Raw genomic sequence first — 16,293 nt, forward strand, 5'->3', positions numbered from 1 at the left:
TTAATCAAAATGACTGTCATTTATTTATACGAAATTTTTTAATAATCCGTAATGTTTCATAGTGTTATACCACACAGACAAAGCAGACCCTTAGCATTACAGTACATGTGAGAAACAGGCTTTGCAGAGCAAAACACAACAACAAAGCTGCTGGTGAACACAGCGTGTCTGTATGCATTGATTTACGTATTATGAATCTCAACAATAGCCTTTAAAATGTCTATTAGATATCACATAATACTGTCATGATGCTTTAGAAAGAGCAGCCAATCAAAAGCAAGAAAGGTATCAAGTTAGTAAAGCAGGTTTAAAACGATATCTGAGGCTGGACTTTGTGTCGCACGCACCTTGAGTGTGTTGTCTCTACTGGAAAGAGCTTGGACACTTAATGTGGACATTCAAAACCATTTCTGTCTCTTCTTAGTAGCCTCCTCGTCCAAGCACTCACCATTACCGTATCTCACTGGCCGTTACACAGAGAAACCAAAGACTGCGGATGATTCCACTGGGATGATTTGGTGAGAAGCCATAATTATATTAGATTAGGACCCTGCAGCAGACAGCTCATCTTCGACCACCTCGGCACCACAGGTTAGACAACAGAGGAGAAAAAAGATTAAGTGCAAAGAGGAGGTAGAGGTGCAAAGTCATCAAATCAAATCTCAGCCTTTTAGCCATTTGGCTGGCCAGGATCCGCTGCTGACAGGGTTTTTCTGCACAGCCAGAGGTCTTGGATTCTGTCTACATGCTGACTCCACATATGATCCCTATTAGGGCCTTGCGGGACCCCGCACGCCTTACTGTCTAACAGAGCAGGTTTGCACAAACTGAGGGCGATGTAAGTGTTAACAGGTACCGCTCAGGCGGCAATGTTTAGACGCACACATATCTATCTTGGAAATGACCAAGGTGGGTATACATCAGTCAAGGTCATCTCTTATGTGCTTTGATTTATATGTCAAATTTTATCAGTATTGTTGATGACCAGCATCTGAAGAATTAAGCGTGTTTTGCAGAGGGTTTTGTGGAGCGTTCCATATGCATTCAATTCGTATTCCGTGTTCCCTGTAGGAGCTTTTAACTGGAACGCCACCTCAAGTAAAACCCACAACAACCTCGACTTCAGAATCCAAAATGGCAGCTCAGCATATAAATGGTAGTGAGAAAGTAGAAATATATTGTTTATTAGCATAAACTCTACAGTGCATACAATATCCAACCTTGATCTGTGAACATGATACTTCCACGTTATTATTTTGGCAGTATTTTATGTACTAATATAGCTAACAATTGATGCGTCCATCTTGGTTTTCTTACTTGTGCACTGGAACATGGTCAACACGGGTTCGACATCAGCTCCGACATCCGATTTCCAAAGTATGTTAAATGGAACCCAACATTAAGGCCCATTCTCACCAACAACAATAACTATAATAATAAACATATTAGCGTCTACATCAATGCATGATAACGTTATGTTTATTATAAGCGCACTAATTGGACCCTGATTGGCTGTCATTGTTTTCATCTTTCATCAGCTGGAAAAACTCATTTTGGAAGTCATTCCAGCAATAACATTGCTCTGTGTCATTATTGTTATAGTTGAGGTGTGAACTCTGCTATACTTTTACATTTTTAAAGAATGAAAGATTAAAGGAGATGAGGATCAAATAAAAGATCTCTAAAAGAACAATTTATCTTTAGTGGTTTTTCTACTTGTTGGAAACATGTCATATATTACGTTCATATATTACAACCTGGTTTAAAACCATGGTCTGCTTTCTCTCTTCTGATATAACTCAATTGATTACTAGTAAACAGCAAAGAGAAAGTGTGCAGGAGAGAAGACGTCAACAGGGACAGCAGCAGCGATTATCCAGGTTAAATTTTTATCTAAACTAACTCCAATTGACCAATGTCCTCGTGTCTCTAGGGATTGCATTATAGTTTTTATCCACTTAGGCAGAGTGGTCATCTGCAGCTGTTCTCATGCAGAGACAGTGGCAGGGAGTGAGAGCAAGAGAGCGAGAGAGAGAATTAGGCATGCAAATCCTAATTTATTTAGCATTTGTTCCACTGTGACTCATATTGTTGCTGTATTAATATTAAATAAATACCTTGGATTTTCATATTAATACACAAGGGTTTTCTCACATTAATTCACAACTTTATCCCTCATCCTTTTCGATTCTCATGCACTATTCATTCATTCTCATGCCAAACTCTACAGTATCAGCATGCAACAGTGCCTTACAATTCTCACCGCCAAGTACTAACTGCACAGATACGCTGATATGCATACAATTGTGCCACCATCTTGAGTGAAATATACATATCTTGTGGCTGCCTGGTACTCACTGCAAGTCCCAGAGGCAAAAGAACTGTAATCTTGCAAGCGGAAGTCATTCCCATCTGAATAATTGATGAGAAATGATTGGCATAAGAGGTGGCATGTGCCCATAGTGTTTCAGCTGAGACATTCATCATAAATGACAAAACAACTGGCCATGCAAGGTAAACAACACCTTTTAAGTTCGAGCTTTTCCAAAGAAAATACAAATTATGGTTTTATAAAACATTTTAGGATTAACTATAACTTACAAATATTGACCAAACAGTGAATTTAGGTTAAGAATAGTTCACATTTTTATTTGAAATACTGACAATTTAGAAAATATAAATAAACATTGCTTTACATATGCAAAATAACCCTTATTATTAGTATTATCCGTATGTTGCATTCCGAAATGTGTATTTGCTTGCGCTCCGCAAGTTTAAATCTTGGTTATCTAATCTCAAATGTACTAATTTCTTATTCCCGCGGAGGGAGGGTGAGACGCTGATTTGAACAGCTGCTTCATGACCCAAAAAACTGTCAGTCTTTCCCTGGAATAAATTGTGGAATGTTCCATTTTTTTCAGGCAGGGACGCGTAAGGTTCTTTATGCAATGAATAAGAACGTAACGTTCTGAAATGTCTGTGAGTAAGATTGAAATGAATTAAAAAAGCTATTTAGTGATCAATCCAAGTATTCGTCAAATATAATTTGAACAACTGAACGATATAGAACACCTGCATTAAAATCATGTCAATTTACTGTACAGTACATCACTTCATACAGTACCAAGGGCCTGTTCCTATACCCACACTTGCTCTCTTGGCCACTACAAAGTGCACAAGACTGTCCCAGGTCTGAATAATCCCAAAGCTCAGTGGCTTTAACGGACACTAGATATCTAGGCTAAGCATATCCCATCATTCATTATGTTCAGCAACTGAAAGATTTTGAGGAAAACCTTTCATTATATAAATGTTAAATAAATTAGATATTACATATAATTTGGCAGTAAAACATAGGTGTTGAACATTTTTTTGGTACAGAATGTTAGTAACTAGTTTTTAACTACTTACTGTAGAAGCAGCATATTTAAATTGTTGTGGCGTCATCTGTTGCATATACACACCAGACAGCTTAGTGCATATCAACTAGTGATTATTTCATTAATACAAAAAATCTGAAGTATTTTCTTTTTTTCTTAGTACAGTCCGGTATGGCGCTCCCTGCCATACAATTAAAGTGAATGGTGACCAAGTATGTCAACAATTCCAAACAGTATTTTCATTGTGTAACTTACATACAAACACTCACACACAGCTACCATATAGCTTCAGAAAACTTGGAATAAACACTATTGGTCAAAAGAGGTCTCTTATGCTCAACAAGGATGCATTTATTTAATCAAAAATACAGTAAAAACAGTAATGTGAAATATTACAATTGAAAATAGAGTTTCTATTTTAATATATCTTAAAATGTAATTTATTTATTTGAGGGCAAAGCTGAATTTTCAGCATCATTACTCCAGTCTTCAGTGTCACATGATCCTTTAGAAATCATGCTAATATGCTGATTTGGTGCTAAAGAAACATTTCTGATTATTATCAATTCTGTTTCATATTTTTGTGGAAAATGTTATACACTGGCATTCAAATGTTTGTGGAAAGTAAGATTTAAAGAAATAATAAAATTAATACTTTTTAGGATGCATTAAATTCATGTGATATGACAGCAAATACATTTATGTCACAAAATATTTATGTTTCAAATAAATGCTGGTCAAATATTAAGCATTAAAATCCATTTCCAACATTCGTAATAATAAAAAACTATTTGAGTCCCAATAATAACTGACCACTAAAATGAGCAAAACATTACAAAAATCTTATTTATTCCAAACATTTCACTGGTAGTGTATGTATCCACTACTTTCATGATGCTTATTTTTGAGCTGGACAGCTCCTGGTCCCCATCCATGTTCATTGTGTGGAATAAGCAATTTGAACATTCTTTAAAACTTAACTGGCTTTTTTATTAAATAGAAGAAAAAATACAGTTTTGGAACAATATAAGGGTTTATAAATCATGGCAGAATTTTCATTCCTGCATGAAATGCACAATGCACAGCTGCTGAACCCTGCACGTCATTATGTTGACTGCACAGCTAATTCTTAAACTCTTCTGATATGAATTATTGAGTGACTATGCCACAGTTTTAGCAATTACAGATTATTGTGTTAGCTGCAGGGTCAAGCAGCTCTGAGAAGTAGGCATTCCTAGAAGTGCAGTCACCATCATGGACATTTTTTTAAATAGTTTCATTCATCTTTTTTATTGATTAACTTAAGAATGGAAGGATTTTTGTATTTTTGTTTACTTAAAAAGTTTTATGTTGTTTGATTCAGATTTATTTCATTCAGCAGACACTTTTATTTACAGTGACTTACAAATGAGAAATATAAAAAGTGATTAATTTTTTGAAGGTAATAACAGGAGAAGAGCTGACAATACAAACAGAAGAGTACAGTATTATGTTTCAACTTTAATGGTGTTTTATGTTGTTGCAGGTTGTAACAACATGCTGAAAAATGACTAGATGATTAGATATGATGTGGTCTTTTGTTCTCATATATTCATATTGTTCCCTTTAGTCACTTTTATATAATCGCACCATTCACGCAGTACATCATGTGCGGTTAACATGTCAAGTAAAAGAAAACAGTTCCAACTCATTAGTTTGATAAATGGTGCAGTATATTTACCGAGACCGCTCCGAACTGTGTTCATAGGTGCCATGTGCTGCCAGGTGTTCGTGTCTGGTTGATAGCGCTCAACCGTGTTCCATCGGTTGTCCCCGTCGAATCCTCCAACCACATACAGACTTCCCCCGCACGCGACGACACCGGCCCCCAGCCGCGCCACTGACATAGGGGCCACAAATGTCCAGCGGTTTGTCTCTGGGTCATACCTGTGAAAACAATAAGCAGGAAATCCTTACAAACCAGTTAAGATATTGTCGTCAAGGAATATGATTTCCTAGAAACAGCAATGAGGACGTCAATACAAAAGAGATTTCAATCGTTCTTTCTAAATGTCTCAGGCTCATCACTTCAAGAATGTGTTTTCCTTTATTCCAAACAATGATATCTAGTGCCAAATACCAATCATAAATGCAAGCAATTCCCATGAGTGGACCAACAAAATGTCCCAGTTTAAAAAAACAGCCTTCAGCAAGAAGAGGTTGCATTTAACCTGCCAACAATGCAATATCTCAGTTTAAAAGCTTGTGAAGACAGCTACTGTTACTGACCCAAGAGATTCTGTCTCTTCTGAGTCTTGAATTTCACACATCTTTGAAATTGCAGATGATCTATCGACGTTCATTGTTTGAATTTGCGTCTAACTCTAATTCCTAAATAGAATACACGTACTGTCTCTCCCTGCATTCCTGGACAGATTAACTTTCGATTTGAGCTGCTCACTCAGTCATAAATTATCCTCAATAGGATTCACATGGCTCTGTTATGAATCTGAACTTGTGCTCGTCTACTAGAAAGCTTTTCAAAAACTCCACAAATCCAGTTAAAACAAGAAATAAAAGATAGTTAATGAGGTATCATGAGATAGTTCATTTATCTTGTTTTTAAAAGAGATTAATACTTTTATTCAGCAAGAATGCATAAAATTGATCAGAAAGTATGTTACAAAAATGTTTATCCTGAAATGTTTCTTGAGCAAAAAAAAATAAAATCAGCATATTAGAATGATTTCTGAAGGATCACGTGACACTTAAAGGGGTCATATGATGTTGCTAAAAAGAACATTATTTTGTGTATTTGGTGTAATGAAATGTGTTTATGCGGTTGAAGCTTTAAAAAAACACATTATTTTCCACATACTGTACATTATTGTTTCTCCTCTATGCCCCGCCTTTCTGAAACACTTGCAGTCTGTGAGTCCAAACAGCCGGCATTGTAGTCTACTCTCCCAGGATCAGGAAACAGTCCTCCATAAAATGTGCTGCACACATCTGAATATTTGGGTTGAACTGTTCTGGAACAGTGTTGTAAATACAACTTAACCACTGATTTCTAGGTGTGTCCTCTTTTGGAAGGCCAAACAAAGTAGTTTCGCTTTCACAACGAAACACTCGGCGGGCTAGAGTGAGCGGAGGCCGGCGGGCTAGAGTGAGGAACGGCCGGCGGGCTTGAGGACGGCACGGCCAGCGGATTCGATGAAGGAGCGGCCGGCAGACTTGCGGCAACCACGTGTGACGACCCTGGGCTGGACTCCGCTTCGTCCACGGTGAAAGCCGATCCGGCGATCCACAGCGCGAAGTTGATGAATTTCCTCAGCGACCAGCACGGATCAGCTCTAGGCATGAGAAGCAGATATCGTCCTCTTTTGGAAGGCCAACCAAAGTAGTTTTGCTTTCACAACGTAACACACAACGTCTTCACGACATGGCGGCGGCAACAACAATACTACAGCGAGAATAAAAGTTATGCCTTTTTTCTTTGCGTGAACATTTGGGCGGCGTTATGCAAATCTTCCCACATCGTGACATAGACATGTGGGGGCGTGTTAGAACGAGCCGTTTTAGGTAGGCGTGGTTGACCCTTAAATTTTATAAAGAATATCTCTTTGGATCTGAGACTTTAGAACTTTACAGATCTTCTTTATGCACTAAGAGCTTGTAACACTTCAAAGAGAAAGGAAAAATTTAAATTGCATTATATAACCCCTTTAAGAGTAATGGCTGCTGAAAATTCATCTTTCCATCAAAGAAATAAATTAATTTAAAATTATAATAATATTTCACAACATGACCGTTTTTTAACTGTACTTTTGATTAAATAAATGCATATATGTATTTTTATATACGTATGTATTTTTCTTTGTTGTAAGTTCAATGTCTTAATTCTGTTTTCCATAACTTAGTTATTCATGTACTTTTGCATTCTGTACAATACTTTTGAAGAAAGTAAAATATCCTCATTTTGTAATTTGCAGCAAAGTCATTTAGACATTTCACCCCTTTATAAGCAAAAATAATTAAAGATAAGTCAAGATAATTTGTTCACTTATCATTATTAGCAAGACAATTAATGTAGTTAATGAGGTTATGCCACTTACATATTATGTTTTCTGGCTTAAATTTATCTTGTTTTTAAAAGAGATTAATATTGTTACTCAGCAAGAATGCATTAAACTGATCACAAAGTATATGTTGCAAAATATATCTATCCTGAAGTGTTTTGGAGCAAAAAAATAATAAATAAATAATAATAAAAATAAAAAATCAGCATTTTTGAATGATTTCTGAAGGGTCATGTGACACTGAAGAGTAATGTCTGCTGAAAATTAATCTTTCCATCACAGAAATAAATTGCATATAACCATTTTAAATGATAATATTTCACAATATTACAGTTTTTACTGTACTTTAGATTAAATAAATGGTGGGCATAAGAGACTTCTCTCAATAAAAATTTTTAACGATAGTGTCCATACATAAATTTATTTTTCATTGTTGTACATTCATGTCTTAATTTTGTTTACCATAACTTAATTATTCATGTAATTTTGCATTCTGTACAATATTTTTGAATAAATTAAAATAATTTTTTTTTGTAATTTGCAGCAAAGTCATTTAGACATTTCCCCCCCAAGACTAATTAAAGATAATTTGCTCATTTCTCATCATTAGCAAGACTATTAATGTAGTTAGGTCACAGTAGTTTGCTTCCTTATGAAAATGCTATGTTCCAATAACCTTTTCATGGTAAATATAGCAACCACCTTAGTTCTCACAATACAAGAGTCCCTCCTTTCAATTGTGCTATTTAGATGCACTGTCACACAGTACTTAACAACATGTCGCTTTCGTTTTGAGTTACTGATGAAAGCCTATAAATACTGTAAAGTTCAAGTAAGGTCTTCTTACCTGATCTGTCACTGTGCTTACTTGTCTAATAAATATTAAATATTTATATCATTACACTTATTGTGGAGAAATGTGTTTCTCCTGAAAGGCCTAACCTGACTCTGTGCTGTGGAATGTACATTATGAAACAGATTTGCCTGGAGCTTGTTAGTCAAGAGTGACTGCTCTGAAAAGAACTGAGCAAAATGATCTTTACATTCTGATGGAAGGCACTTGTTTCAAATCAAAACACTTCCTGTAACCGATGAGGGACGTATCACAAGTGTAGCGTGTAACACAACCTTTCTGCTAAGATTTCATTTTTATCTCGTACAAAACGTTCTGTGTGAATGTTCGGACAGGTGTGCGACGCAGTCTTCAGTGTAATACAAACTCCTTCAACCAAGTTTTAATCTGTCACTCTGCACTGTGCTAATGTTTTGATTCCGCTAGCATATGTATAATAGAAAGGAAATATAATATAAAGGGGAAAAACCCTACATCGTAAAAAAGAGACAACACAAAACCTTTTCGAGTTTTCTTCCTGTCTCAGCCTCACCTCTCAACGCTGTTGTGATGTGTAGAGGCATGTGAACCCCCTACGGCATAAATGCTGCCATCAATGACCCCGACACCCACTCGGTTTCTGGGCGTGTTGAGCGGAGCCAGCTGGGTCCACTGGTTAGTCATGGGGTTGTAGCAGCACAAAGATCCAGACTCCATGTTGTTCTGCAGAGAGAGATTCCGTCCCCCGACCGTATAAAGGAGCCCGAACAACACGCACGCCCCGAGCCCGCTACAAGGACATCCCATGTCAGCTAGATTTATCCAGACATTCTTCCGTGGGTCGAAGGCTTCCAGAGAGTCCAGAGAGTGTTGCTTGTAACCTCCTGCTATGTAGATGAGCTGCGTCCCACGATGAGGAGCGGGCGGCAGGGGTTTTCGAAGAGCCATGTCCTGGAAGATCTTGGACAAGAAGTCCTTGCAAGAGTTGGCCTTGCTGAGGATGGGACAGGACTGCAGTTGTCTTTTGAGGAATGTGGGTGGCAGGGCATAGATGTGGACCGCGTTGAGGAGGGCATGGAAGTACTGCGCTCGGCTTTCCGCATCCCAGCGAACCCAGTCGATGCAGGCCTTGTAGACCTCGGACTCACAGAGCACCTTTAGACTGTCCTGACTGATCAGCTCCAGCAGCTGGCAATGGGACAAACTGAAGAACTCTTCCTCTTTGGTTACCTGTGACAAGGAAAAATATACATGCATATATGGACATATGGGTTCAATGGCCATGCAGATTCACCACTTTGACCAACAGAATGAAATTTTTGTTTGAAAGTGGCTTCTGTGTGAACATGCTTTATACATGGCTACACTATTGGTGATAGCCAATTGACCATATTGAAAATTGAATGTTTTTCTAATGTCATTTTCTAATGTGATTTCTAAAAATCCTTAAGAGAGCTAACAAATCTCATTCTTGCTCATTTTTAATTCAAAAACTGTGACTCTGGACATCACTGACACCAAGTTATGGGTTCCTTTTCTTAATTTTTAGCCACCAAAGCCTATTTTAATGGCAAGAACAGGATGGTTAAAAAAAGAAAAAAAGATTAACAATATAGAAACTCTTGCAGGAGGGAAGATAAGCAATGAACAAGGATTTTAGCAATGGACCCTTTTCACATTTCAGGGTTTCTCAGAAGCACATAGTTCTGAGCACATACAGCATATATGTATTAGTGCTGTCAAATGATTAATCGCATCCAAAACAAAGGTTTTTGTTTACATGTGTGTGTACTGTGTATATTTATTAAGTATATATAAATACACACACATGCATGTATATATATTTAAGAAAAATATATTATGTTTATATATTAAATATATTTATATTATTATATAATTTATATGAATATAAATATATCCATATAAATATTTTCAAAATATATGATGTATGTGTGTCTTTATATATGCATAATAAATATACACAGTACACACACATATATTACATAAACCAAAACCTTTATTTCGGATGCGATTAATCATTTGACAGCACTAATATATACATATATAAACATTGGAAAAAGTGTTAACTAGTTTTCTGTAATTTAACACCAAGGTAATAAAATGTATACATTTCATTTTTTTTTTAAGTGAAAAAATAAAAACATTCAGTGCTGGATTTATGATGTTAATAACTGAAGAAATGCAGTCTGTTAAAGGGTCCATTGCTTGGAGTTGTGTGGACCACATTTACTTTGGTCATTTTTGAGCATGATAGTATGAATCACCATCCATTTTCTTTGTATGGAAAAGAGCAGCTTGCACATTCTACCTAACATCCCTCATTTTCCATTTACGAATGAAGAAAGAAAATAATGAGTGAGTGAGTGAGTGACGTGTGGCGACCCATACTCGGAATTAGTGCTCTGCGTTTATCCCATCCAAAGTGCAGACACACAGCAGTGAACACACACCCGGAGCAGTGGGCAGCCATTTATGCTACGGCGCCCGGGGAGCAGTTGGGGGTTCAGTGCCTTGCTCAAGGGCACCTCAGTCGTGGTATTGAAGGTGGGAGAGAGCACTGTACATTCACTCCCCCCACCTACAATTCCTGCCGGTACGAGACTCGAACCCACAACCTTTTTGGGTTATGAGTCCGACTCTCTAACCATTAGGCCACGACTTCCCCATCCATTTGCGGGTTGTAGAGCAAACGATGCTAAAATAATCGTTTTTGGGTGAACAATTTCTGTAATTCCTGAATCATTTGACAGCTGGATAATTTATATGAATCAATATCCATCTGCAAGACAGACCTGAGTTCCACTGACAAAGCAATTAGCTACACAGTGCCATTCTCTATAGCCTTCATTCATTCATAGACTAACTGTTACAGGTCAATGGTTGAGTAGTAGTTACTTAAGAGAGCACAGCAGGTGGCAACTATCGATCACTGCTAACTGACACTTCGGTGAACGGAGTCCATGGGGCACGCACCTCATTGAAGTGAGTGTTGATATACTCTCGTGTGCGAAGGTGAAGATCGATGCAGCCGATCTCCTCTGCAAATCTCGAGATGCCTATGACATTTGATGGCTCCAGGTTCTTCATGAGGAAATCGCAGCATGCTTTGGCCACCTCTTCCATCTGATAGCGCATCGCAGTCAAGAGGACGTGAAGAACACACTTCTCGCCCACTGTTATACGGGAGGTGTAGGCAAAGTCAATGAGGCGGCTGATGACTTGAGGGCACACGTCTCGCAGGGTGACCTCCGAGGCATGGCATTCCTTGAAGTTACTGGTGAACATGGCTTTGAAGTAAGGACTGCAGGCAGCCAGCACCAGTTTATGCACCTGGGGTAAAAAAAACAGGCAGGACACACCTGAAACTAAATCATGAGAGCTGTATGTGCCGTGTTCTCGTAATTACAATCAAATGCCTTAACATGTACTAACATAATTCCACACTTGTAATGAGGACAATTTATCTTTGTATCTTTGCAGTGCCAGGGACATACCACATTAAAAATAACTATTACACGCTGAACCTGTTTCTTGATATTCAAGCAGTGAACGTTATGTAGTTTACTATACTAAATACTAGAGAAGAAAAGGGATGTGCTGATATTAAATCTAACTGATATAATAAGCTCCTTTTTTGTATTGTTAAGGGCAATACCTGATAAATGGATAATATTAAAATTCTGTCTAAATAAACAAAAAATAAAACACTAAAACCTATAAACATTAGAATGTACAATATGAAGAATGCACAAACATATTTTTTGAAGCACATAATAAATTACACCTTTTATAGCAATAATTTAATGCTTTTGTTTTGTGTAATATTTAATTTTATAATAATGTTTGCTTTTGTACTTTGCATAGAAAATATACACTACCATTCAGAGGTCGGTAAGTTAAATACTTTTATTCAGCAAGGGTGCATTAAAATGATCAAAAGTTAAAGACATTTACAGTATTGCAAAATATTTTTATTTCAAATAAATGCTGTTCTTTTGAACCTAAAGACTCCTGGGAAGAAAATGTTTCTTGAACAATAAATTAGCATATTATAATGATTTCTGAAGAATCATCTGATATTGAAGACTGGAGTAATGACTGCTGAAAATTCTGGTTTGCCATCACAGGAATAAATTACATTAACACAATATTAAAATAGTAATTTTAAAATCTAATAATATTATACAACATTGCTGCTTTTACTCCACTTTTGAATAAATAAATGCAACAGTGGTAAGTTTGCAGAGACTTCCTTAAAAAAACTGGGGGGAAAAAATGACTAGCCTTAAACTTATGAACTCTAGTGCATATGAATGCTGTTTTACATTTTTAATAACTTTTGAGTACTGATTCACAAATGTAAGTAGTTTAATCTGTTCACACTGGACTTAAATGTATAATCCACCTCTCTGTAAATCTAGAAATCTTTACGTAATAAATATTTGTTGCAAAATATTTCAAAGCTGTTAGTCATGTATAATCAATTATGAGACAGTGCTTTCTCACAGGTCAAGGCCACACAGTCTTATGAATAACTGAGATACTAATGTAGCCGAGCACTGTATAGTGCATGGAAAAAGTCTGTGATGTTGACTCAAACCCAGTCAACCAAAATAGGCCCGAAAAACCTAAGTACCTAAAAATACTGTCTATTAACATTGTTCTCCATTATGCAGTTGTTAACTGTGAGATACTTAATTCAATTAAAGCAAAAAAAAACAAAAAAAAACGGACCTGTGCTGAAATAGAAAGTCTCATGGCACTTTAAGTAGAATAAAACAGCTTTTCTATGGCATTGATCCTTTTAAACATGCTATTCAAGCATTCTTGCACATTTGCAACCAAATTCCATATCTCTTACCTTAAAATCTACTATCTTGTCTTTGTAAGTTACATGTAGCACCAGATCACAGAGCAACTCATGATGGCGGAGCTCATCCATGATCTGCATGGCTCTAAAGGGATGACTTTCAACTGTGTAATCCAAGTAACCATGACCCCTCATGGAGGGCACCACAATGGCAGAGAAATCCTCATCTTTGATGGGCCTCTTCTTTCTTGGACATATCATTATCCGAGACCTAGAATGTCACTGATATAAGTAGGAAATGGATGGCGACTGCAGTGGAACAATGTCTAAATCCATCCACGTGTCATGAAGAAATAAAGGCACAACTGATGATCGCTTAGAGATAGAGAGCCATGTTTCTTCTGCCTGGTTAGAAGTCCACCATACCAAGTTTCTGTATCAAGCCAAGTTGGCATTGTTGAAATATTACGCGCTGTTTCCCTTAAATCAGACAAATGCTGCTATTTGTCTAGTATAGATGAAGTAAAAAGTTTTTTTATTTTTATACTCTAGAGGATGTACAAGCAAAGTTATCTTAAAGTTTATTTTAAGCACACGCATTAAAAATGCAATATTCTTTTCTTCCAAAAGGTTATTGTCCTCTGAGATGGTCCGAGCTCTTTTCACCCTGTGAAAAACAGAGATACAACATTGAGAAATGTTTATCAAATGCATAATTGAATATAGCCAAGGTGATCGAGGAAGATATCTTAGATATAAAACTAAACAAACACTACATGGAACAGGCGATATACAAGGAATACAATGGCAGCATTACGTAAATCCTTAAGAGGCAATTTCTACTATAACAATGTGTACAAGAAACTGTCTTTAAGTACAGTCTATGTTGTTGACAGTTGCACAGACTTGGCTGAATCAGGTTTCACTTCCCTATTCATTGACGGATGTCAAGTAGACTTCAAAAAAGCGAAAACAGCCAAGCCACACCCTTATTCACAGACGCAACATGTGATTTCCTGCGTTATACAGACAATACTTTGAAAACCATGCTTGTGGCACAACTGGAATAGTTGGAATAGTGTATCAAAAGACCTTTGGAATAGTTGGAATAGTGTATCAAAAGACCTTTGTGCACACTAACATGGTTTTCAAGTGAGGGCCAAAGTCTCTGTTGTTGATCAGTCTAGAAGTTGTTGCTCATCAGAAGCTAATTTTTTTTCATGGGTTATGTAACGTCCCACACTTGCAGGTCATCTCTGCTGCTCTTATTGCACAATCCAGAGTGCTGAGGACACACTTATTTGTCTTAAAGCAGGGGTTATCACAAGACAACACTGCCAGCAACGGCTTCTTTTGGAACTAAGACGGCATCTTCAGTCATGGCCTCCATCCCTCATAAAGGCTCATTGAGTCAAACTCCCACATGCCATATTGCTAAGCCGGACTTTAAAGAGAACGTTAACATGCTGCGCTGTGCACATTAGCACCATGGCTTTGGTGGGATTAACCATTAACTCGCTGAGTGTCAGGTTATTTGAAAAATTACAAAACAGAAAGTGAAAAGCTGGAACTTTTTGTGGAAGGTGCTGCCAAGTGAACTTTTGTTCTGGTTAACTACCATGTTGAGCTGTGGAGGATGATGCAATTAAATGCATAGTCATTATTTGTCTAGCCTCACGTCGTTCGAAGCCTACATACTGTGTCTATGGAACAAAACGGTTGACATTTTTGAAGTACCTTTACACTGCAGTTTCTATACAATGGCTATGTTTACGTGTATACCATTAGTCAGGGTGAGGAATTACTTGGATTAAGATAAGTTTACATGACACAGGCAAACCCCAATTTTCAATCCTGCTTTTCAAGGCTACTTTGATTACTCACTAATAAATGTGGTTTTATCTGTACCTGTTCACTTGTTCCCCAAACTATAACATTAAATGTTTAATTCAAATACTGTTTGTTGCTGATTTCATTTGACAAATGCAAAAATGTTCTAGAGTAATAAACCTACCTCATTCGTATGCAGCACTAGCACATGTACACTTGCTGCTTAACTAGTAATAAAACTGTGTCAAATTCTTGAAACAATTTGAGAATTCAATTAATGAGGTTTAGCGTGCTTTCCTCTTCTTATCAATGTTTTCATTTTATTTGACCTATATATTCATTCTATAAATAATATTTATTTTATTTTCATTAAATTTATTCATTCATTTTGCTTTTCCTCAGTTTTTTTCCTCTTGTTTGGTGGTACATGTGAAATTTTCTGTAAATAGTACATTTCTGTCAATGTTCTGCTCTATAATGCTCTCTGAAAGTGTTTGTACATTATCATTTCTGTTTCTTTAATAAAAAAGCACACTTTGGCAAGAGTGCAATAAATGCGATTAAAGCATATACACTCTCATATAAGTGTGATTAAAATGTGCATTTTACTGCAATTATGGTTACTCAGATTATAAGCATAATCACACTAACGTAATCACAGTATCCTGTTTACATGAGCTCCAACTTAACCGCAGTACTGCTCTAACTGCATTATGCATGCAAACGTAGCCAGTTCATATAGTGGCCACATCTGAAAAAAACTCTTCTGTCTAGCCTCTGCTCATGTACAGACTTTTAAAAAAAACCTCTATGATATGTCCACTGTGCCTTGCAGTGTTTCTGTTCTTTATGGAGCTTGACAGATGTGGTCACATGAACTGATTAAAAAGTCTTTAAAATTTTTACTTTTGTGCTCTGCAAAACAAACAAGTTGGGAATTGCATGAGTAATTAATGACAGATTTGACAATTTGGGCTGACTATGCCTTTAATAAAACAAAGTCCTCATCACTTATGGGATTTCCAAGGAGAGCGAGAGGGAGGGAGAGTGCGATTCCACTGTGTCACAGTTATATAGCTGAGTTCAGCAAGAGAACAAAACACCTCATTGATAACTGAACCATGACACATCTCCATTGCCCTGATAAAGAGTATGTCAGTCTATGAGTAGTCTGGAAGGTGTTCATGATTACGCGGAAAACTGTGAATCATAAAGACACTGGGTACATGACAGGGTGGTGATCACTGGCCTAGAATCAGGCTGATGTGAAATTCTTTGTTCAGATGAAGTTCTAAGTACTCTGAATTCCTTGCACAATGGTCGTAATCTACTAGTTATCTTGGAAAGAGTCAGATGTGCTCT

General features: G+C 37.0%; 1 protein-coding gene across 1 annotated transcript; it reads right to left on the bottom strand.

Annotated features, from left to right (window-relative positions):
• Positions 1 to 4,876: 4,876 nt before the first annotated feature.
• Positions 4,877 to 15,268, bottom strand: LOC107602621 (kelch-like ECH-associated protein 1). Its single transcript, XM_016295161.1, has 5 exons — positions 14,227 to 15,268; positions 13,153 to 14,193; positions 11,265 to 11,621; positions 8,824 to 9,500; positions 4,877 to 5,306 (listed from the first exon to the last, which is right to left on the bottom strand). The coding sequence occupies exons 2-5, from the start codon at positions 13,360 to 13,362 to the stop codon at positions 4,964 to 4,966; spliced, it is 1,587 nt and encodes a 528-aa protein (XP_016150647.1). The 5' UTR covers positions 13,363 to 14,193; positions 14,227 to 15,268; the 3' UTR covers positions 4,877 to 4,963.
• Positions 15,269 to 16,293: the final 1,025 nt, after the last annotated feature.

The sequence above is a fragment of the Sinocyclocheilus grahami genome, unplaced genomic scaffold, assembly GCF_001515645.1.
Source record: "Sinocyclocheilus grahami isolate Dianchi unplaced genomic scaffold, SAMN03320097.WGS_v1.1 scaffold331.1, whole genome shotgun sequence".
Classification (NCBI taxonomy): domain Eukaryota; kingdom Metazoa; phylum Chordata; class Actinopteri; order Cypriniformes; family Cyprinidae; genus Sinocyclocheilus; species Sinocyclocheilus grahami.